General features: G+C 38.4%; 1 protein-coding gene across 4 annotated transcripts in view; it reads left to right on the forward strand.

The window, feature by feature from the left end:
- Positions 1-22,944, forward strand: part of LOC145360324 (intermediate filament family orphan 2-like) — a 54,034-nt gene that overhangs the window by 16,461 nt on the left and 14,629 nt on the right. For 2 of the 4 annotated variants that reach the window (XM_080215513.1, XM_080215515.1), the window contains exons 2-3: positions 12,898-12,958; positions 14,504-14,614. In XM_080215513.1, coding sequence (XP_080071639.1) covers positions 12,898-12,958; positions 14,504-14,614 — 172 coding nt within the window. The remainder of the gene's footprint in view (positions 1-12,897; positions 12,959-14,503; positions 14,615-22,944) is intronic. The other 2 variants (XM_080215514.1, XM_080215516.1) reach the window with 1 other exon arrangement.

A 22,944-nucleotide genomic window follows, 5' to 3' on the forward strand; every position in this document is an offset into this window, starting at 1 on the left:
CTGAAACGCCAAGGTATGTCTCAAAACACATCAAAGTTGACTTGGCGATGAAAACATTTTGTCATTTATTGAGAATTTGCATGTTTGTCTACACACAATTAAATGATGCTGTGGGAAGGGTAGGGCTAGGGTGAGGCTACTATGAGTAATATATTTTTGATATTGTGAACATGAAGGTTCACCATTTTACCATTTTTAATTCTTGGAAAAAGAACTAATGACACATGCCAGGGTGCCTGCGAGCTAGCCTAGAAGAGACTGTTTACATGTGTACAAAAAGCCCGCACAACTTTGTGAATAAATCCACTTGAGTTTCATGTTGACCAAGCTCTCTTTGGGATTCAAGTTATTTCCAGAATGATCTTCCTACGATTGAAGATTTTAATCTGTCAATCTTGGGTTGTATTCTCCACTCACCTGCGATGTAATTGGGGAAATGGGGATTGTTTTTAGGACGAAAGTTTGCAAATAAATTAGTCGTGTACAGTATCTTGAAAATGGTCATTTTATTGACATAGTTAACAATGTATTTTAAGTGTGCAGTGGTTGTTGAAATGGAGCTAAATATGCTAGCTGCCTTTGCTATGCTAATAAATCTTTAAAATGGAAAGAAAGAAATGAACAATTAAATTGTTACCATTGGATTTTTTTCAGATATGTTAGCCAGAACACAACTTAGAGTAGCATGCTAGTTTTAATATTTTTACTCTTAAAGGGCAGAGAAAGTGAGAGCTGAACAGTGTGTTCTATATTGCAGTTGTTCACAAAATCTGACTAATGTTTAATGAGCACCTTTTTCTTGTTTGCATGCCTTGTGGTGTGTTATTGGGGTGTACTATCAAAACCACAGTTCTCTCACCAACTGATTTGTGGTATTGCGTCTATGTTGGAATAAAGAAATGATTGTACAAGGTTGGAATTTAATGATGCAACAGCTGAATGAAAGAGGAGGTGGTTTATGTACTTTGGATCTACTAAACCCTACCCATCTCTGTACAAGAATTATTCAAGAATTTAAATAAATCACGGGTAACACATATTGGGAAAAGCGTTGTGGTTTTGGCCTTCCAAAAGAATATTAATAATGCTAATTATCTGAAAACCAAGTTCACCTTGTGTTCTCCCCTTTTTATTTTCTCCCCACTACCCAAAGAAATGTGATCAGCAAATGAGAATAGCTTATATAAAATGTCTGTTACGTTTTGTCTGTATTATACAAATACAGTGTCCCAAATCTGCTATTTAAAAACCAATGGTGTCCAAAGACATCACAAGACATGTTCTAAAGCTGTCTTGCATTAATTTTTATGTAACATAACTTAGCGGCTTGTTGGGCTACATGCTGCATTGGCATACTGGTGCACCAACTAGTTAATGCCTTCACATAAGTCTTTTCCCTCATTCAATGGCCTGAACAATCCTTGACCTGGCTTGAATAGCCAGAGACTGGCAAAATCTGAAATCTAACACTGACTTAATTCCTAGTTTAGTGGTTTTGAGATTACTGTATTACCATAGCTAATGGAAATTCAGTGAAGTAGCAGCTGTGTAGTTGCTTTGTTAGACTGAGGCGCTGCAGGAATATTGTTAAAAGTCAACAGGCTATGTATCATTGTTGAAATGTAAACATAATTTTCAGAAACTTTATGAATTTTAAATTAATTTGATTAACTGTATTTTGTTCCCCAAATTTTCCATGAATCAGCTTAAGTACATTGCGCTTGGGATGGTTTTGCAAATTAAAGGGGAAGTAATAGTTTTTTTGCTATTACCTTGGCAAATAGGTTTTTTTTAATTGTCTTGGGACTGTTTGTTTCTTGGGAATATTGGTGCATTATAATACTGTTGCTAAGCTTTGTGGAATGAACATTTTCCACTCATCTGCAAAAATGTCCTTTTGACAAGTACAGACTTACCCAATTAAATTGAGATTGTAGCGTGTCATAAATGGAATCCTGCATTAATCTACACTAAGTAAATTTGAGTGATGCTTGGGACAGAGTCAGCCACGCCTGATTAGGTGTGGTGATCCACCACACCCAAACTGATCAGGTTTCTGGCACAGCATGAGAATAAGACTGTCAGTGAATTCCAAACCTTCACACTCGCAATTTTTCCAGAATTTCCACACCTCTTTTGTGAAAGTCATGGCACAGGGTAGATAAACCTGTGCAGAGATTCAGCCCTAATTTTTACCCATACCTTGAATTTCTTAGCAGAAAGCAGACCTATATTTTGTGCATTTACACTGTGCACATTTTAGTCAGCTTCAGCTTCTATTGAAGTATTTCAGTTTGTGTTCTCTGGGAATGGTTTCAATGTAAACTAGATGGAAAATTGAAGTTGAGACCATATACAAAACAAGGCTGACAGATTGTGTTTTTCATCAACCTATTTTGAATAGTTTTATCTCAAGAAAAACAGATTGACCTTTGAAAGCTTCTCAGACTAGCATTTACCTGTGTTTTGGTCTAGATTCTGCTTAGGGACAACTGTGAAAGAGGGAGTGAAGAGAGAGGCAGAGGCAAGTGTACAGAAATAAACGTCCATGCAGATTTGTTGAAAAGGGGCAACCAAGCTAACCCAGATAATTACAGGCCAGTTTCACATCTGTAGTTAAAAATATTTTGCAGTTGTCAATTGTTGTTTAAATTATTAAATATATGAAGAGGAAATGTTAGAAACAACCAGCAAAGATCTCAAAGGAGGATTGTGCTTGACAAACCTGATCCAAGTTCTTTGAGGAGGTAAGGATGTCATGGATGGAGAAAAACAGTGGTTATGGTGTACATGGATTTACCTTGAAACGTTTCCATGAGGTTCCACACCAGAAACTATTGGAGAATACTAAGGGATACATGACTTGTTGGTTGCAAGTTGAATTTAAAAACTGCTTAGAAACTAGGAAACAGTTGGAATGAAGGATAGTTTCTCTGTGGTTGGAAGCGTTGTAGTATCTCAGGTTTTGTTTCTGTTGACCATGTACCGCAAATCAGTGATTTTGATACGAGACAGGAAAGTTTTTGGTGCACATATTTGAAGTCCATTCTAAAAAGGTAAGCGTAGTAAATAGTTCAAAATCAAAGGAAGCTGCAGTGGAACTTTGCTACTTAAGTGGCATGGCCAACAAAAGTGGCAGGTGGAAATCAATATGCAGTAAATGTGAAGTAGTACATTTCCCATTATAAAAGAAAAATCTATACTTTGGGGGAAAGCTGGGGGATGTGGAAGATCAGAGGAATTTGAGAGCATCTCTTGTTCTGCAAAACCATAGATTCTCCCTTAACGTATGAGCAACAAGCAGAGTAAGCCATTTGGTGGCCCCTTCAGTCTACTCTGCCATTCAATAAGATCATGACTAACCTGATAGCAACCACAAATCTGCATCTTGCTTAGTCTGATTAACCTATCACCCCCTTGCTTGCTAATAACCTGTCCAGCTCTGCCTTAAAAATATTCAAAGACTTTGCTTCCACACCTTGTCAGGAAGAGTTCCAAAGACTCAATGTTTCACCTCATCAGTGGTTTAAATGAGCAGACCCTTATTTTTAAACAGTGACCCGTAGTTCCAACTTCTCTCAAGAGGAAACAACATCTTCACATCCTGTCAAGACCCTTCAGGATCTTGTATGTTTCAATCAAGACACCTCTTACTATTCTTAACAATCTACTTCCAGCAGATACAAGTCTAGCATGTGCAATGTTTCTGCATAAGACAGCCCACCCATTCCAGGTATTAGTATGGTAAACCTTCTCTGAACTGCTTCCAATGTATTTACATCCTTCTTAAATAAGGTGACCAATACTCCAGTACTCCAGATGTGGCCTCACTAGTGCTCCGTGTAACTGAAGCACAACCTCCCTTCATAGTTTTCCAACTCATTATTCTCTAGCACAGTTATATTGGACCATGCAAGCTGCTTCACCCCAATCCCAGACTATCAAGCAATAAAATCATTCGCTCAAGATCACCAAAAACCCAGGTAAACTCCCAGGTGCACTTAAAATCGACCCTAACTCACCAAGGCTGGAATTTCCCCTGCTGTGTCATTGGGACATTTCACCCAAAATTCACATCCTATATTTTTTGATGTGATTAAAATTTCAAGCCTTTTGTGCACATTACATATGTATTTCTAAAGATATGCTATCTTGGAAACTTTCCAATTTTTAGCATGACTCATGCACTGCAGTAAAAATACCTTGAAAAAAATATGATCTTGTAGCTCAAACAAAGCAATAAAACAAAAAATGATTTTTTTCTTGCTACACCTGAAATTATATGTGTAATTTTACAACTATTTCAAACAAATATAGTTGCAGGAATTTTTGTGCACAACTCTTAATGCCACTGCTCCATGACAACCAAATGTGTTCAGATTTAGGGACCAATAGGTAGTGTAGAATAATTATAAACAAAACAAGTGCCCAAGTTTCCATTTTTTCTTAATCACTGGGTATTTAAATCCCAATTACATGTGTCCATAAGCAGAAATCTCCACTCCCAGGGTGTCCACCTACAACCAGCATATGTTGCTTGAAATGTTGCTTTAATTTCAAAAAGGTAAAGGATTAAAGTTAATTTCTGCTAAAAGATATAATACTCAACATATTCACAAGCACATTTTTGCATAAAATCCAGAATATTTGTTAGAAAATGGAACTTTATTGGTAAGTCACTAATTAGTCCAGCTGGAATGCACACTAGATTGCTGAAAGTAGTAAAGATGGGAATAGCTGAGGGATTGATCATAACCTTTCGATCGCTGTTGGATACAGAATTAGTGCCACAATATGAAAGTTGTTAATGTTATGCCACTATTCGAGGAAGGGGAGAGGGATTAACTATGAAACTGCAAACCAGCCAACTTTACGTGGGTGGTAGGGAAATGATTGGAAACATTATCAGAGGTAAAATGAACTTTCTTTTGGAAAGGCCTTGACTTATTGAAAAGACCCTACATGGATTTTTTACTGTTCGGGTAACTTAATGGAATTAATTGAGGTAATGAGAAACGTTGACTATGGTTGTGCAATCAATAGTATGCCTCTCAACACCAGGTTAAAGTCCAACCAATTTATTTGATAGTAAACCCACAGATAAACTGGTTGGACTTTAACCTGGTGTTGAGAGACTTCTTCCTGTGTTTACCCCAGTCCAACACCAGCATCTCCACGTCATGTGCAATCCATGTGATATGACACTTAAGCATTCCTGTGAAGTGCCCGTAGGATGTTTATTAAGAAGATTGAAGCCAACGGAACTGGGGGGAATGTGACAGATTTGATCCAGTGGATGCAGTGAATGGTGACGGATAAGTGTTTTTCAGCCTAGGAGGTGGTTTGCAGTGGTGGTCCCCAAGAGGTTGTTTTAAGTTGACTGTTCTTTTCAAATTTAACAAACAATTTACATTCAGGGAGCAGCACTGTAAAGTTTACAAATGATTCAAAACTTGACAACCAAATATAGAAATGAGGATATTTATAGGTTTTAGGATGAACTGAGCAGGAGCATGGTAAATGAGGCTCAGTACAAAGAGGTGAGAATGTAGGGAGCACAGGCATCTTGGTGTTTACATATGCACATCCAGGGAATGTTGATATGGTGTTTATTAAAAATCTTATAGGTCACTTGGGTTTCTAAATAATCAGAGCTCGTTGATTTAAAATCATTGGCAAAAGATCCAGAAAAGGAGGGAAGTTTTTTTTACTCTTTTGTAGTTGTCAGGATCTGGACACTCAAGTGATATGCAGTTTGATTTCATAAGTAATTTTAAAAGGGAGTTGGTCAGGCATTTTCAAATGCCTGAACTAGCAAAGCAATGGGCAAATGTTTGTGGTGATGGGACAAAATGCAATTGCACTTACAAAGAGCTGGCAGAGTGTCCACCTCCAGTGCTGTAACATTCCATAATTTATTCTGATAATGAATCAGAGAATACATCTCATTATGTATTGCATAACACCCCTGTTATAAAGCAGTAAATCTTCATGCTCACGGTGAATATTGCCACAGGGGAAATAGCTAATTAACATCATAAAAACATTATATTGTGATACAAGCATATCTGAGTTGAAAGGAAGTGTGTATGTAATAATTAAGTAAAAGTATAGAAATTTAAAATGTAACCTAAATCTCTTTGAACATTAAATATGGGATTTTCAATGTCCAATCTCTAAATTGGCCTGGGTTATGATTAGCAATGAGAGTACAAAGTAAAAGTTGGATTTGTGCAGGTATAGGCCAACAATAATCAATCTTTGTAAGCTCATGGGAAATGCTGCCTTCAAGGAGCAGAATAATGCATTATACATTTCTACCCTGATGGACAACCAACTAACCGATTTATAGTAAGATATCCTTAATATCTCAAGCAGAGTACTCTCAGGATTCTCTGACCATATACAATAATGTCAAAGCTAAAATTAGAATGAATTATTTTTGTATGTTTCACTGACTTATTTACTTTCTAAATTTGTGTTTTATCAAGTAAAGTATAGACTACAATATAAATATAAATCCAGTATAAATTCTGGCACATTCTCATTGCCATTAAAGGTAAACTGTTTGTGTGGTGTTGCTGAGGTCACGTTGAGAGGGACATGCCTTTGATTTTTCTTTCTTCCCTCCTTTAGACGAGCCTTTTTGGGGTGGATAGTTATACCAAGAAAATATATTTTATTGGTAGCACTTCCTTTTGAATCAGAAGGCTGTGTTCAAGGCCACTCCAAGAGTTTAGTACACTAGGCTGACTTTTAATTGCAGTTTTGAAAGAGTGCTGCTTTCTGTTAGCTGAGCAGTAAGCCCCATTTGCGTCATCAGGTGGAAGTAAAAGATGCCAAGACACTTCTGGAATAGCGGGCAAGTTCTCCTGGTGTTCTAGGAAACAACATTTATCGGTCCTTGCCAAATGCAAATTGGCTGTCATATTTTTATATTCCAATAAAAACCATGCATAAAAAGTACTTTGCCCACAATCAAGTATGTTAAGTATCTTGAGGTTGTGTAAGACATACAATGGAAGTTATGTGCATTTATGTTCCCCAATTTCCTGTTCATTGGATGGTGAGTTTAGAGTGGACCTGATTTAAACTGTACACCATCAATTATGGAAGGTGAGAGCTATTGGAAGTTTGTAATTTTATTGTTGTTGCTGAATGTCCCTTGATTCATGGTTGACATCTACACAGGTTCATAAATTTTACGAGATAAGCAGGGTCCTGAAAGTAAGATTTGCTTCTTGTTCTTTCCTCCTTTGCTGCTGCTCTGCCTCATTCATAAGAAATTATGACTCAAAACATGATGCAGCCTGATTGTCAATTTGTTGCCATTCTGAATGATTAGTGGTCAGTTCCTCCCAGTCATTAATATCAATGATGCCATGCTTTAAGAAGAGCTTCAGAGTGTCTTTGAAAGTAGGACCTGGCTAGGGAGAATTTTTTTGCTATCCAGACATAATGCCCACCCATTGAATTTGATTTTGTGGGAGTTTTGCCATTTGTGTGGAGTTGGCTTCAAGAAGGACACAAGTTTTTGTTCCACAGTCTCTCCATTGTATCTGGAGGATGAGGCAGAGGCTTTACTCACGGGCTTTCTCTAAAATTCTCAAGTGTAGCTCTTGCACAATCCAGGTCTTGTTGCAGTATGAGTCAAATGCTTTGGTCAGGTTGACAAATGCAATGAAGAGTGTGGTTTTGTTCTCAACAATTTTCTTAGATTTGTGGCAATGAAGACCAATGGGGTTTCTCTGGAAGGTCATATTGCCTCTGGGAAGATTTCTTCAGTCACGAGAAAAAGGCCACTCGGGGGAATTGCGTGTCAGTATTTTTCCTGTTATGGACCAGAGGGGAATACCTCAATAGTTTTCACAGCATTATTTATTTGTTTGTATATTGTTTTTATCGTGATTTTCTCTTTGTGAATGAGAAAAGGGTGAATGTATTCGTTTCTTCTACCATGATCAGTGCATTTCCAATTTTTCTTGTGCTGTGTATTGTTTTCCTGGAGCTAGGCTGATCAGCCAGTGATGTGGAGAAAAATAATCCTTGTATTGAGTTGAGTTTATTTTGTCTGTTTTAAAATGCACTGTTAGATACAATAGGAAAGGTCCTTTGCTCATTTCTCCATGCCGTTGCACTTCATTGTTCATTTGCTCATAAGGACCTTCCATTTTCAGCATTTATGAGAAATGAGCAATGTGACTAGGAAGATGATGAGTTGGTTTCCTGTTCGCTTCCTGTTAGCTTAGAAGGAAACACAAGTCCTCTTTCTGAAGGATTCTCTGCACATAAATAGTCGTTCTCCCTCGGCTCCAGCTGTTCTATCAACATCTTGAAAATTTACTGGTTCCACTACCATTGGAACCCTTGCATGGGGTGTCTTGCAAAACGGCAAGGACAACCATCCCTTCAGGCCTCAAGTGAACTTCTTAGCCCATTGCTTATACCTTTTTGATTAGCCTCACAATGCACAATAGAAGGCCCTACAAATAAGGTCAAGGGGTTTGGTCTTTTTTTTAATGCTTGGTTCAGACTAGCCTCTTTCCCTCTCCAGTGCAACATTTATGTTTGCTTCATCCAGGATTTCCCAACCATATCAATAATTAAGTAGACCTGGCCTTGCTATTTATATCATAGGCACACTCGTTTTGAGAAGAGCAACTCGGATCTAAATTGAATAGATTTCTGAAGAGAACCTTGAGCAAATCAATTAGTGCAAAAGCTTATTTGCCAAAGACAGACAACTGTCCCAGTTTTCTGACAGTTATTTTGGTGATATTTATCCAAATTTAGTGGATTGAATGGATTGAGAACAGTGAATGTAAATGCATTGCACAGGTAATAAATTGACTTTTTTTATTCTACTGTATTTCAAGAATTGACTTAAAAGAAGGCTCTCCAGTCTGATTCTAAATCTTAATCCCTCGTCCCATAGTTTTGAACCAAAAGTGTTAAAATATTAGCAGCAGTCAAGCGAGATTCGAGGCTGGCCTGGAGCACTTTTAGTAGCAAAGGGAACAGATTGCAATTTAGTCTGTGTAAAGTCATGTTTAATTACTTTTCTTTTGTCAATTATGTTATACTTGTGTTAATTTTTCACTAAATATAATCAATAATCTGTACAGATTATTCAAGCATTGAGCAAGACATTTGAAACACAGGATTGCACAAACCTCTGCTGTAATGCAAATAGAATTCATATCTTTAGACAAATTGGCTTGTTGAGTTATTTTCACATTTGTGCTTGGGATCGCTGGCAAGGTCAACACTTACTGCCTTTGAGGATGAATTATATTTTTTAAAAAATGCATTCATGTGAATACAGAAAAGATTTTTAGAAAGGATTTTGCTGAATGTATTGAGTACTTTTGGTGTCGAAACATAGAAAATAGGAACAGGAGCCATTCAGTCCTTTCAGCCTGCTTCCCCATTCGTTATGATCACGGCTGATCATCCAATTTACTAACCTGTTCCCTGCTTTCCTCCACCCCATATCTTTTGATCCCTTTAGCCCCAAGAGCTATGTTTAACTCCTCCTTGAAAACACACAACATTTTGGCTTTAGCTGTTTCCATAGTAAAGAATTCCACAGGCTGTCCGCTCTGGGGAAGAAATTTCTCCTTATCTGTCCTAAATAGTCTACCCAGTATCCTCAGACTGTGACCCCTGGTTCTGGACTTCCTGCCATTGGGAACATGCTTTCTACATGTATCCTATCTAGTCCTATTAGTGTTTTATAGGTTTTTATGAGGTGGCCCCCTCGTTCTTCTAAATGCCAACAAGTATCCTAACCAACTGACTCTCTCCATGTACGTCAGTCCTGCCATCCCACGAATCCTCCAAAAATATCTTCCCTCAGATAAGGGAACCAAAACTGCATACTGTTTTCCAAGTGCTCTGCTAATAAATGTTTTATCATGGAATCTAGCTTTTCCCCACTACCGATGTCGGGCTGACTGGTCTATAATTCTTTTAACCTTCCTTTTTAAATAGTAGGGTTACATTTGCTGTCTTCAGTCTGTAGGAACTATTCCAGAGTCTAGATTGTTGGAAGATGACCACCAATGCACCCACTATTTCTAGGACTTTTTGCATAAGTACTCTGGGAAATAGATTATCAGGCCATGGGGATTTATCAGCCTTCAATCCCATTAATTCCCCCAACACCATTTCCCTACTAATACTGATTTCTCCAGTTCCTTCCTCTCAGTAAACCCTGTGTTCCTGAACACTTCTGGTAGGTTATTAGTGACCTCCTTTGTAAAGACAGAATCAAAGTATGTATTTAGTTGGTCAGCCATTTCTTTGTTCCCCATTATGAACTGCCCTGCTGCTGACTGCAGGGGACCTATATTTGTCTTCACCAATTTTTTTCTCATCACATACATACAAAAGCTTTTGCAGTCAGATTTATGTTCCCCAGACTCTTGCTCTTCTACTCTATTTTTCCCCTTATTCCCTTTGTCCTTTGCTGAATTCTAAACTATTCCCAATCCACAGCTCTACTAAATTTTCTGGCCAACATATATGCATCTTCCTTGGATCTAATACTATCTCTAATTTCCATTGTAAACCATGGTTTGGCCATCTTTCTCATTTTGTTTTTGTGTGACAGGAATGAATAATTGTTGCACTCATGCCCTCTGAATATTTACCATTGCCTATTCATCATCATCTCTAAGTAACATTCCCCAATCCATTATCAACTTGCACCTCATACATTGTAATTTTTTTAGAATCAGGGCCCTAGTCTCAGAATCAACTGTGTCACACTCCACTTTGATGAAGAATTCTATCATGTTTTGATTGCTGATCCCCAAGTGACTTTGCATGACCAGATCGCCAATTATTCCTTTTACAGTGTTTAGAAGCAGTAAAACAAAAGGTTGCGATCTAGAGCCAAAGGTGTAACTCCTAAGGCAAGAGAAATAGTTCTCAAATTGTGGCTTTGTGACCATATCCAGAATAGAGTTTTATTCTCATTGTTAAAAGGATATTAAGGGTTTAGATGAGGTAGAAAAGCTATGCATCAGGCGGCACGGTAGCACAGTGGTTAGCTTGGCTGCTTCACAGCTCCAGCGTCCTGGGTTCGATTCCCGGCTCAGGTCACTGTCTGTGTGGAGTTTGCACATTCTCCTCGTGTCTCCGTGGGTTTCCTCCGGGTGCTCGGTTTCCTCCCACAGTCCAAAGATGTGCAGGTTAGGTTGATTGGCCATGCTAAGAAATTGCCCCTTAGTGTCCAGGGATGCGTAGGTTAGAGGGATTAGTGGGCATAATATGTAGGGATATGGGGGTAGGGCCTGGGTGGGATTGTGTCCAGTGCAGACTCGATGGGCCTAAGGGCCTCTTTCTGTACTGTAGGGTTCATGAGTCTAATTCCAGACTGCAAAGGACAGAACTTGGTGGAGTGAGTTAGCAGTTTAGGGTTTTTCTGTGTTGAAAAGAGAATGAATATTTTTAAGAATAAAGGTTTTGGAGACCTGGATTCAAATGTTGCTGTTCACAAAATTCAAAGACATATTTCAAAATTCAGTATGATGAGAAATTCATGCAAAATATTTTTAGTGAAATGATAAGTATGAACTCTACTCAATAAACCTCAGGTTTCTTCTGGCCATATACATTTGTGTAAACAATGTGGAACTTATTAAAAGCATGGAACATGAAACCGTAAAATCTGATTGGATTTAAACATACTTGTGCTGGTTCCTGCCAGCACACAGGCTTCAGAGGTATTGGATTGAGATGTACTGGCATAACTTGTCGGAAGTTGGCTAGACAGCACAAGGTCCAAAGGACAACTGTCTGCCAATTATAATTGTTTGTTATTTGGTCACATCGAGCATCTGGTAATCAAGTGAAGACAACATGCCACTTTGATCTTTTAATCAAAAGATAGTGTGTTCTTTGAAACGTGCGATTTGCATTTCCTAACAATCATGTGGGCTGATTAACAATTCGTGAGACGTGAAAGTAGACCATTCACTAATTTTACCTCTTTGTAAAAGCTGAATAATTGGTCCCATTTCCTTCCTTCAGAAATACACCAATTCAGCCTTTTTCAGATGCAACCTTTTACAGATCCTGCTTCCCAGAACTTGTCCCACTGTCAGGAATTTGTAGCCCTCCCTTCTGCAACATTTTCCAACCATATGTTTGTCTGTTTTATTTTTTTCTCCTGTACACACTAGCAAAAGATACTGGGCAAATCCAGAGATTACTACCTTTGAGAAACTATTCAAGTTTTCCACCTAAATTCTGAAACTCTAAGATCGCAATGCTATTGTTTCCGTAGACCATGATCATCTCACCACTCATCATATTCTCCTCCAACCCACCCTGTCAGAATTTTCTATACTGAGTCTGAGATAGCCTCTACCTCGCCACCACAGAGGTGATACATAATCCAAGACTTGCATCAGCAGTTGTGGAATTGCTTATTATTGGAACTGCTTTGGTGACTAAATGCTCTTTGGGTGGCTAGGAGTTGTGATAGCTTCTCTAATACGATCTAAATTCGACTTCAGGGACACTTGATGTTTTGATACTCATTTATGCAAGTGGATGGTGCAAATAGAATTCATATGTTGAGTTTTTTCCAAATTGCTAGCCAGAACTAAATACCTATATCCTATTGCACATGAGGAAGGTCAAGAAAGTTGATAAGTGTTTTATCTGATGGTGCGTCTGCTGTTGGGGAAGGTAATGGATTGTAATCTGCAGTTGATAATCTGAGATGTACTCGCTAATTGACAAAAGTTTGTCTTGCACCAAAATTAATCTGATGTACTTGCTCCAACTATTATCTCAACCGTTACGGTGTTGCTTTGAAAGCTGTTAGTTCAATCATTATAGTGTTATGATTCCTGTTGTAACGATACCTGTTTCTGCCTTTAGGTGGGAGCAAGAACTCAGTCTCAGAGAGCATCTGCAGGAAATTGTGGCTGCATTGCAGGTGGTAAGATATGAACATTTTATTTTTAATGAGTTAGTCCAAGATATCAGTGAATTATTTGTGTGCATGCTTTGGGTTGTTTTGGATGGTGGGTGTTAATTTGGAAAATATGAGCAGAAGTAGGCCATCCAGCCTTTCAAATCTGCTTTGTCATTTAATGTTTGTGACAGATGCTCTATCTCAACACAACACTCTTGTGCTCTCCATACCTTTTAATACGTTTAGGATCTAGAATTTATCCACTGAAATATGTTCAGTGACTTGGCCTTCACTGCCTTCTGTGATTTTTAAAAAAAAAAATTCCCACAGGTTAACCATCACCTTGAATGAAGAAGTTTTTCCTCAGCTCTGTTCTAAATTGACCCTTGCATAACTTGAGACTGTGACCCCATGTTCTAAACATCCTAGCCAGAGGAAACAACATCCCTTCCCCCCCCCCCCCCGCCCCCCGACTCCCTCTGTTCCTCCTCTTCTCCTCTCCCCACCCCCCCTCTAAATGTCAATGAAGACGGGCCCAATTGACCCAATCTCTCATCATTTGACAATCCCACTCTCAGTTGAACTGTTCTCAATCCTCGGGAAACTTTTTTTTTCTAGCAACTTTCTATGCACTGTAATTTGAGATGTGATTATGTGGATTTTCAGTTCCAAAATTAATTTCTGTCTGTACTTTATGCAAATACTCTATGCAAAATCAGGGCTACAATGGCATCCTCTGCTTAAATTGAAACTGGGACCTATTTTCTGCCAATATCTTTAAAGTTTTTTTCTTGAGCTTGATAGAAACAGTTTCGTATTCGTGGTATCTTGCTGATGAATTTAAGCTTGTGTTTTCTTGTGTCTGTATAATGGGTTATTCAAAACTGCACACACTACTACTGACATCAGCCTAGCCATTGCCTTGCATGAATCTTCAGTCTTGTATGTGATCATGCTATTTATAAAAATCAAAATTACTGTTGGCTTTTTTATGGAATAATCTGTAGGCACTTGTGCAAAGACATTTACTCCATCCACATATTTCTGTTTCTTGTTTTACCTCTCAAATGCATAACTTCTCCACATTGAATAACATCTGCAACCTACCTGCTCATTCTGCTAATGTCTATCCTCCTTACTCTTGTATTGAATCAAAATGTCAATGAATGTGCTTTCTGTACCCAATTGCAAATTATAGACCTCCTTAATGTGCTGATGCTTCAGGCTCATTTCACAACATGCTTTTGTGGTCTAGGTAGATTCAAACTTGGGTTCCAAAGTTGAAAGCATATGCTTTAACCTTTTATGTAATTCAGAATTACTTTTTTAAAAATGATTTATTTTAATCAGCACGATAGAGCAAGTCTGCAAAGGCTAATGCCAGCTTTCAACCTGGTGGATTTTTTGTTATACAAAAAGATTGTATTGCAGAGTTGGTTTGATCATGCTGTGCTCATCCTCAGTTTCCTGATTGTGATGTCACAACTAAACCTGTACTTCATTTAATGTTTGCAGTTGTTCCTTGGTTTTCTTTTGTGACAGCTGAGAGCTCTGTGCTTGTGATTTCAGGATTCTCAGGAAGCTGAAGCCATTCAGAAGGAACTCAATGAGAAAGTGGAAAAGTTGAAGTCAGAGCTAGTTGTGTTTAAGGGCCTGATGAGTGATGTAAGTAGTTTACAGGTGAGCAGAAGAGTTGCCACGATAGAGATCATAACGAGCAGTAATGTGGCCAAAAAGAAATGAAAAGTTAAAAAAAAACTTGGTTATCTTTTAATCCATTTTTTAATTAAAAAGAAATACATGGCATGAACTATCCTTCTCTCACTCATGGTGTATAAAATGAGAAGTTGTTTCTGTGCCCACTCAATGCATTAATTTTTGCAGCTTTGTTTGATATTGGTTTCCCTCATTGACACAACATCAACTGCCATTATGGAAGACTTAGACCATCCTGTGCACATAGAAGAGTTTCCTAATTTTGACAGAATGGACTTGAGTCAAGGTTGTCCACTCTTGTTCCTGTTTCTGAGAAAAAGTCACTGGAAACCAACCAACATGGGAAGGGAAGACATTGATCAGGAATTGAATGGGAAGGGAATCCAAAACGGAATGGGAGTTGGGGAAACGACTGCAAAGTAATAAGAACAGACTTGGTGGGCAACTGGTGTCACAGTAAAAAGTCACCTGACGAAGGGACTAACCCGAAAGCTAGTGAGCGTACTATCAAATAAATCAGTTGGACTTAAACCTGGTGTTGTCAGACTTTTTACTGTGTTTACCCCAGTCCAACACCGGCACATCCACATCACAACTGGTGTCAGTCAGGGGCTAAGAAGCAATTATAGAGAAATGTGGAGTAAGGGCTGATGCACAAGATAGATACTCAGATTTGAAATCCATTTGTTTAGTATTTGGATTGAAAATGCATGGGGGGGGGAGCAGAGAGAAGGAGGAAGTGGGCATGTCTGGAGGAGTCTTATGTGAGGGGTGGGAAGGAAGATGCTTGGGGTTGTCCTTTCAGGGTTTATTCTGGAGCAGTTGGCTGAGGACATTGAGAGGAGCAATCATTGCCCATCCCTAATTGCCCTCGACAGTGGTGGTAAGCTGCTGCTGTAGTTGCTGTGGAGTAGGTAGACCTACAGTGCTGTTTGAGAGGGAGTTCCAGGATTTTGACCCAATGACAGTGAAGGAACAGTGATGTATTTCAAGTCAGAATGATTTGGGAGGGGAACCTCGTGTCTGCTGCCCTTGTCCTTCTGGATGGTAGTGGTCATGGATTTGGAAGATGCTGTCTAAGGAGACTCAACAAGCTAAATCAGAACTGCATAAATTTAATATCCTTAAGAGTAGAGAAAACTATTAGAATTTTCTTTTACTCAAGGTTGCTAGAAAATGGAATACACAGCTGGAAAGTGGTGCAAGTAGAATCCACAGTTGTTTTTAAAAGAATTATACAACAGAGAGCACTATTTGGCACATTTTACACATGCTAGCTCCTGGAGCCATTCATTAAGCCCATATGCCCTCCTTGTTTTCCTTTCTCCTTATAACTGCTGTCCCTTCAAGTATTTATCCAACTCCCTTTGAAAGTTATAATTGATTTTGCTTCCACCACCCTTTTTCGACAGCACATTGAGTTTATCGTAACTCACTGCATTTTGTTTTTAAACAAACATTTTGCTCATCCTCCTGAGGTTCTTTGCCAAATACTTCTGGTTATTGATTCTCTTGCCACTGGAAATGGTTTGTGTCAAATTACTCTGTCAAGCCCTCAGAATTTTGAATGTCTCTATTAAATTTTCACATAACCATTTTTGCTTAATGAGAAAAATCAAAATCTCTTGTGTACCCACTTATCTGAACATATTTTTCATGCTAGGACATCTCTTCATTGTCTCCAAGCCTTCCTAAAGTGTGGTATCCAGAATTGAACATATTACCCCAGTTAAGGCCTAACCAATGATTTGTAAAGGCTCACCGTAACTTTTGAACTATGCCTCTATTTATAAAACCAACGATCCCATGTGCCTTTATAACAGCTGTACCAAGTTGCCTCCTTCAAAGGTGAAAAAAAACTAAAGAAAAAGGCAGATCAGTGGTTCTTAAATATTCTTTTGGACAGTTGGTACAACTGCAAGAGACTACGTTGCGCAGTAAAATATTACATTTCATTTCAGGATTTCACTTGATTATGTAAATGCTGCCCATCTGCAACAGTTTCCAAACTGGGGAGTAAGCTTCAATATATATGTTGATAACCACCCAGCTGTACCACTTCACTGCTTTTCTTAATCCTTCTGAAGGTCTTATTGCTGACTTTGCATTGTCCACCCTCCCAAAACTCCCATTTGTGTAAAAACTCTGGCTCACTCATCTGTTACCACAGTCCTCACTGATCTTTGGCATCCTGTTCCTCAATGCAATTTAATCCCTGTCTGTATCTCTACAGTTTTCTCTCACCTGTGCCACAATCACAAGCATGTTTAAAGAACATAAATTCATGCTGAGAATTTTTTAATTGAACATGAAGATAGTAATAGGAACATAGGAATTAGGAGCAGAAGTAGGCAAATTCAACCCTTCAATCAGATCACGACTGACCTCTTCCTGGTCTCAAATCCACCTCCCCACCTGTTCCCTTTATCCCTTTTTTGTCAGAAATATATCTCTCTGCTGCTTGAAACTGTTTAGTACTATGAGGCAGCGAGTTCCATAAATTCACCACCTTCTGCGAGAAGTAGCTCCCTCTCATCTCAATTATAAATGTACTGCCTTTCAACCTATACCTGGGACCTCTTGTTCTAGATTGCCCCATTAGAGGAAACATTTGGTCTACACTCACTTTATCAATCACTTTTGATATTTTATCAACTTGATCAGATTCCCTTTCACCCTTCTAAACTGCAAGTATAAACCCAAACTGTTTAATCTCTTCTCATATGTCAACCCTTTCATCCCCAGAATCAATCTGATAAACCCCCTCTGAACTGCTTCAATGCCATCACATCCTTCCTCAAATCAGGAAATCAAAACTCGGCACACTATTCCAGATATGGTCTCACCAACACCCTATGCAATTGCAACAACACCTCTCTACTTTTATAATCTCTTATAATCTCTTTGCAATAAATGCCGACATCCCATTTGCCTTTTTTATTAATGCTGTGCCTGCGTACCAACTTCGTGATTCATGAACTTGATCCCTTTGCCCGCATGCATTTTGAATCTGCTTTCCATTTCGGTCATTTGCTTTTCCATTCTTTCCTGCCAAAATGGATAACCTCACACTATCCACTTTAAATGCCATGTGCCAAATTTTGGCCCATTCTCCTAGCCTATCTATATCCATCAGTAAATTTTTTTTCGAGTAATAGACTTCACGAGAACATAGGTTGGTGCACTGTGAGAACGTAGTTGATAACCTGGGGACACAGAATCAAGATGTTGACAGAAGAAATGGAGGTGATTATCAGGAAAAGCTTTTTCATGGAATGAGTGGTTGGGATTTGGGAAGTGCTGCCTGTAGATTCAATCAGACTCCAGAAGGGAATATGTTGAACACTTGAAAGAGAACAAATTGTAGAGATATAGGGTATGGGTGGCAAAGTAGAACTAACTAGGTTGTTCTTCAAAGGAGTCAGTGCACCACTTGATGGTCTGAGTGGCAATCTTCCATGCTGCACTCGTTTATGATCCTGCGACCCTCCCAAGTCATTGACTCAGACATTGTGCCCTTAGCCCAACCCTGATGATTAAACCTTGGGCTTAAGGTTTGGAATTCTCATTTGAGTTTTGACTTGCCCAGACTCCAGATGGTTATAATCTGATATAATTGATTCTGCTCTCTGGAACACTTCCCCATCCCCTTTCTTTGCTTTCTCAAAACCCAAATTTTCACCATCTCTCCACTTTGAGGCTCAATCTGTTCTAACTCACTTTATATTGATGAGTGATTGGAGATGCTTTTATGCTAAATGTATGTTGCCATTGGTGACCGAGATAGGGTGTACTGATTTTCAGCTTCAATCTGTTCTGCCAATGAACTCTTGAGTGACCATTTGAATATTTGACAATTATCACTTTTGATCCTCTTTAAGCCTCCCTTTACATATCACAAACAGAAAGAGATGCTGTAATGTGCTCCTACCACTCAGCTTCTGCCTATTCATTTAACTGTAATGGAAAGTCCATTCGTGTCATGTCCAGACAGTGAAATGTCTCATTTGATATGCTGTGTAGCTTTTGATTTTAATAAAATGTGGTTGATCATAAACATTTCCCAATGGTGGGTTTGAGCTGAAATTACATGAAATTTGAGGCTATTGTTATCACTGGGAAATAGTACCCATTGTACAGTTCCCAGGAGGATGCAACAAAGGATCATTGATGCTTGTGGGAAATAAGCTTCACTTTTGCTGGGTCAAAATTATGGAATTCCTTTCCTAGAAACTCATTGGGTGTACTTAGACCACCTGAACTGGTGTGGCTTAAGAAGATGGCTCATCACCAACTTCTCTAGGGCAGTTAGGGACAGGCAGTCAATGCTGCCCTAGCCAACAGTGCCCACGTTTCTTAAACAAATTTGGGCTCGAGATGCTCAATTCCTCATACTAATAATCACGCACTCTTAATGATTCATTGGGGTATATCAAAGTTGAAAATGACAGAGAAATGCTCTGAAAAAGAGACTCAGCTAAAGATTGTCTGAGTTAATCACATCCTGAACGTTCTGAAAAATTCAGCATAGGGTATTTTTAAGAATTACATTTGACTGGATATTCTTGATACTCTTGACAACTAGGTAGCATTGGCTTGGATACGGCATATATAGAACCAAACTCCAAATGTAAAAAATAAAACCGATCAATTACTATAAAGTAATCCACATTAAATGTTGAGACATGACATGCTTGCTGAGTCAGGATGATGTCATGTCTCAAATAAAATTTCAGCTAGAACTTTGTCTTTGTTATCTGGAATTCTCATTAGAGTTTTGACTTGCCCAAACTCCAGATGGTTATCATCTGTGGTATATTTGATTCTGCTGACTACAGACCCAGCAGTGTGGGTGTGCAAGATTTAGCCACAGCTGCGATATGTTTATTCTCATGCCATATTTGGTAGAATTGCTACTGGAATGTGACGATGATTTTTGCTGAAGGTTCCACTTTCAGATGCATTCCACTTGAATGCAGTTTGTTATGGTCGTTGAAGTGGAAGTCACATAGTTTCTTTAATGAGCGTCTTGTAACTCTGCTGAATGAGCTTTTTCTTTTCAACCAATGCAAGAATTCTTTTTGTGTCTTGATTGATCAAATACAAGTTGAAGTTTACAGCACCAGAGACTATTTGACTCATGTTTGAGAAATTTTGAATGATTGTTCTGATCTTAATTGTATTGGTTTGAGCAGAAATGCTACTGCAGTTTTGAAATAAATCTGTTTTCTGCAATGAATAATTCAGGAGCAGAGGCAAATGATCTTGACAATTTGTCAAAATCTTTCTTCTCTCCACTCCCTCTGCTCACTTTAAAAGAAAAAATGCTAAGCTCTGGAATACAATTATTTCCTTGCCATTTGTTTGCTGGCACTGTAGCTTAGTATGGACCCAAAAGACTCTTTGGTCATAATGAGGACTAATAAATGTTCATAATTGGTTTTGTCTGGGAGTTCAAGGAGAAAATGGATGGCTAGACAGCAGGTTGTGAATGGGCATTTTATTAATAGCAATGTGCAATCTGCAAGCGCTGGTTTTGGAAGTACTGCATGTTCAAAGGTTGAACAGTGGTTTGAATGTTTAATCCACTTATGATGTATGAAGGAGAGGCGACACCATAATTGCTGCAAGGGCACCACATGTGAAAATAAGCAGCAGCTGGATCACTGTCATATAGATGGTTGATGCAGTCATTTTCCTAACTAGATTAGGACTGAGATCAAAAATTTTAACTGCAATTTTGCTGGGTGCTGTGCCTTCATTTAGCTAACGTACAGACCTTCCTGCTGTAAATTTAGAAGCTTCAGGCTTTACTGTCCATTTAAGTTTGTCATTCCTTAGAGCTTGGGTATCTGTATGTTTAGAAATTTCCATTCTGCCAGCCAAATAAATGTTTGCAGGTTTCAAGGTTGTGTGGAGGATTTGTGTATATTGTTGTACAGTAGAATAAAGACATACAGCAACGATGACTTTATAATCAAATGTTATGACTTGAGATAAGGTGTCAAGACTGTGTGCTTGTCAGGGGGAGTGCAATGTAGTTGTTTAGCTTTGTAAATTTTTCACATGATTGATATATTTGAGTTTAAAATGAACAACAAGAGATCTGCATTGGGATTATCTTCTGCACTGACCCTGTTACAGAATAAGCAAGTTGCTGTTGCATGTGTAAGAAATGTGGTATTGGAATAACTGACCATTTAGGTACACAGCCTGTCCAGAATGTTTCACCGTTCAATTGAATCACAATGGATCTGTATCGTTTTCTGCCTTGGTGTGTAATTGTTTATAACTTTTTTGTCTAATAAAAATCAATCTCGGTTTTAAGGTTTTTATTGACCCACCCACCTCAAACGTTTTGGGGGGTGGGGGGGGAGGGTGTGGTGGGTGAGAGACTTTCAGATTTCCACTACCCCTTGTGTGAAGTGGTTCTTCCTGATATCACCCCAAGCAGCCTAGTTCTAATTCTAATGTTTTGGCCCTTAGTTCTGAACTGTCCCTATAGGAAACAATTTCTCAATCATCTTGGACATACAAATTACATCGTCTCCTTCTATATTCCAGCTAGTCCATGTAAATGTCTCCATAATTTAACTCCTTTACTTCAGTCAGTACTATTCTGGCGAAATTGTGCTGTAACCCCTCCAAGCCCAATTTCTCCTTCCTAAGGCATGGTGACAACCGAATGCTGCACTCATCACAGCATTACATAACCAACATAATTTCACCCTCATTGGATTCCAATCCTTGGAACTCCAGCCTAATATTTCATTAGCCTTTTAAAATTGTGTTGTATCATTTTTAGTGTTCAGAGATTTTTGTATTTGAACCCCAAATCTCTGCTCATTTTCCAGTTGCAAGCTTTTCATTTAGAAAGTATGCTTGAGCTGTCTGTCAGATTCCAAGTGGATGACCTGACACATTCTGCTTGATATCCACTTGTTACCATAGATTAAATGATAGACAAAACCAACAATATTTGTTTGCAACTTTCTGTTCCTAGTCACATGACTCACTGTACTATTTAACTTAGTGTCAGCAAACTTGGATATACTTCATGATATCTCTTCCATCAGCTAAGTGAGGCCCAGGGTAGACCCCTGTAAGACACCACTAGTTGTATCCTGCCAATTTGAAAGCATATCCACTATTCCTATTCTCTGTATCTTCAGTATCTCTCCCACCTATTTCTAATGGGTTGCCTTCCCTTTCATACACACTCAACTTTGTTAATACGCTCACGTGTGGAAACTTATTGATTGTCTCCTTTGTCTATCATGTTGGTCAGTTCTTCAACAATTCAGCTAGGTTAGTGAGATATTTTGTATTTGAGTATTCTATGTTGGTTCTCTAATCAGTTCATGTTTGCCCAATTGCCCTGTCACTATATGCCAAAGAGATTCTAATACTCTCCAAGTAGTGGAGTGGCATTGACAATTTTCCAATCTAAGGGATCAGTTCCTGAATTGAGTGTTTTTGAGATCATGAGTAAAATGTCTACAAATCTCCCGTCTACCCAGTTTAATACCCTGGAGAGGCAACCAGGTCTAATTTTCTATTTCGTCTTATTTTAACATTTGTTTTTTTAACTCATTAAATCCAGTAAGTTCCTCCTTTTCAATTTACTTTCAATTACCACCACTTTATTTTTAGAATAGTGAAAAAGAACTAAAGGAAAACATACTAAAGAATATGATGGGTCATGATATTTGCTTTGCATGTGTGAAATAAGGTTGCAAAACTAGAATGTAGTTTCATTGAAAACTTGACTCCAGCTGAGGCAAGATAGAGTTAACTATTCCAAGCTGTAAAATTTTAATACTGAACCTGTTGTATTGGGAGGGTATTACAGAGCAGCAAAGAGTAAGAAATAGCAATTTAATTTGTAGATAATTTTGAGACTTACAGTATAAATATAGGGGATTTCAAATATCCAAATGTACAGTGGGATAAGAATTTTTTTGGTCAACACAGGAGGGGTAAATAAGACACATGCAGGACTGTTTTGTTATTCAGTATTGTTCTAACGAGGAAAGAAGCAATGATATGGTTCTGGGTAACAAAGCAAGAAAGGTAGGAGAATACTTGGTAAACAGTGACCATAACTGAACTGGTTATTGAAAATATTTAAAGAAAACGAAGAGCTTGGCTTGAAATTGGCTATTTTCAATGGGATGTAAAACAACCCATCAAAAATAAAGACCAGCATGGGGGAGATTTAACTCAGATCAATAAATATATTTTGTCTAGAGTATTAGTGTTAAAGTTCTCAAATCTGAGTAGTTAAAGCAACC

The sequence above is a fragment of the Carcharhinus amblyrhynchos genome, chromosome 30, assembly GCF_965287045.1.
Source record: "Carcharhinus amblyrhynchos chromosome 30, sCarAmb.v2.hapA, whole genome shotgun sequence".
Classification (NCBI taxonomy): domain Eukaryota; kingdom Metazoa; phylum Chordata; class Chondrichthyes; order Carcharhiniformes; family Carcharhinidae; genus Carcharhinus; species Carcharhinus amblyrhynchos.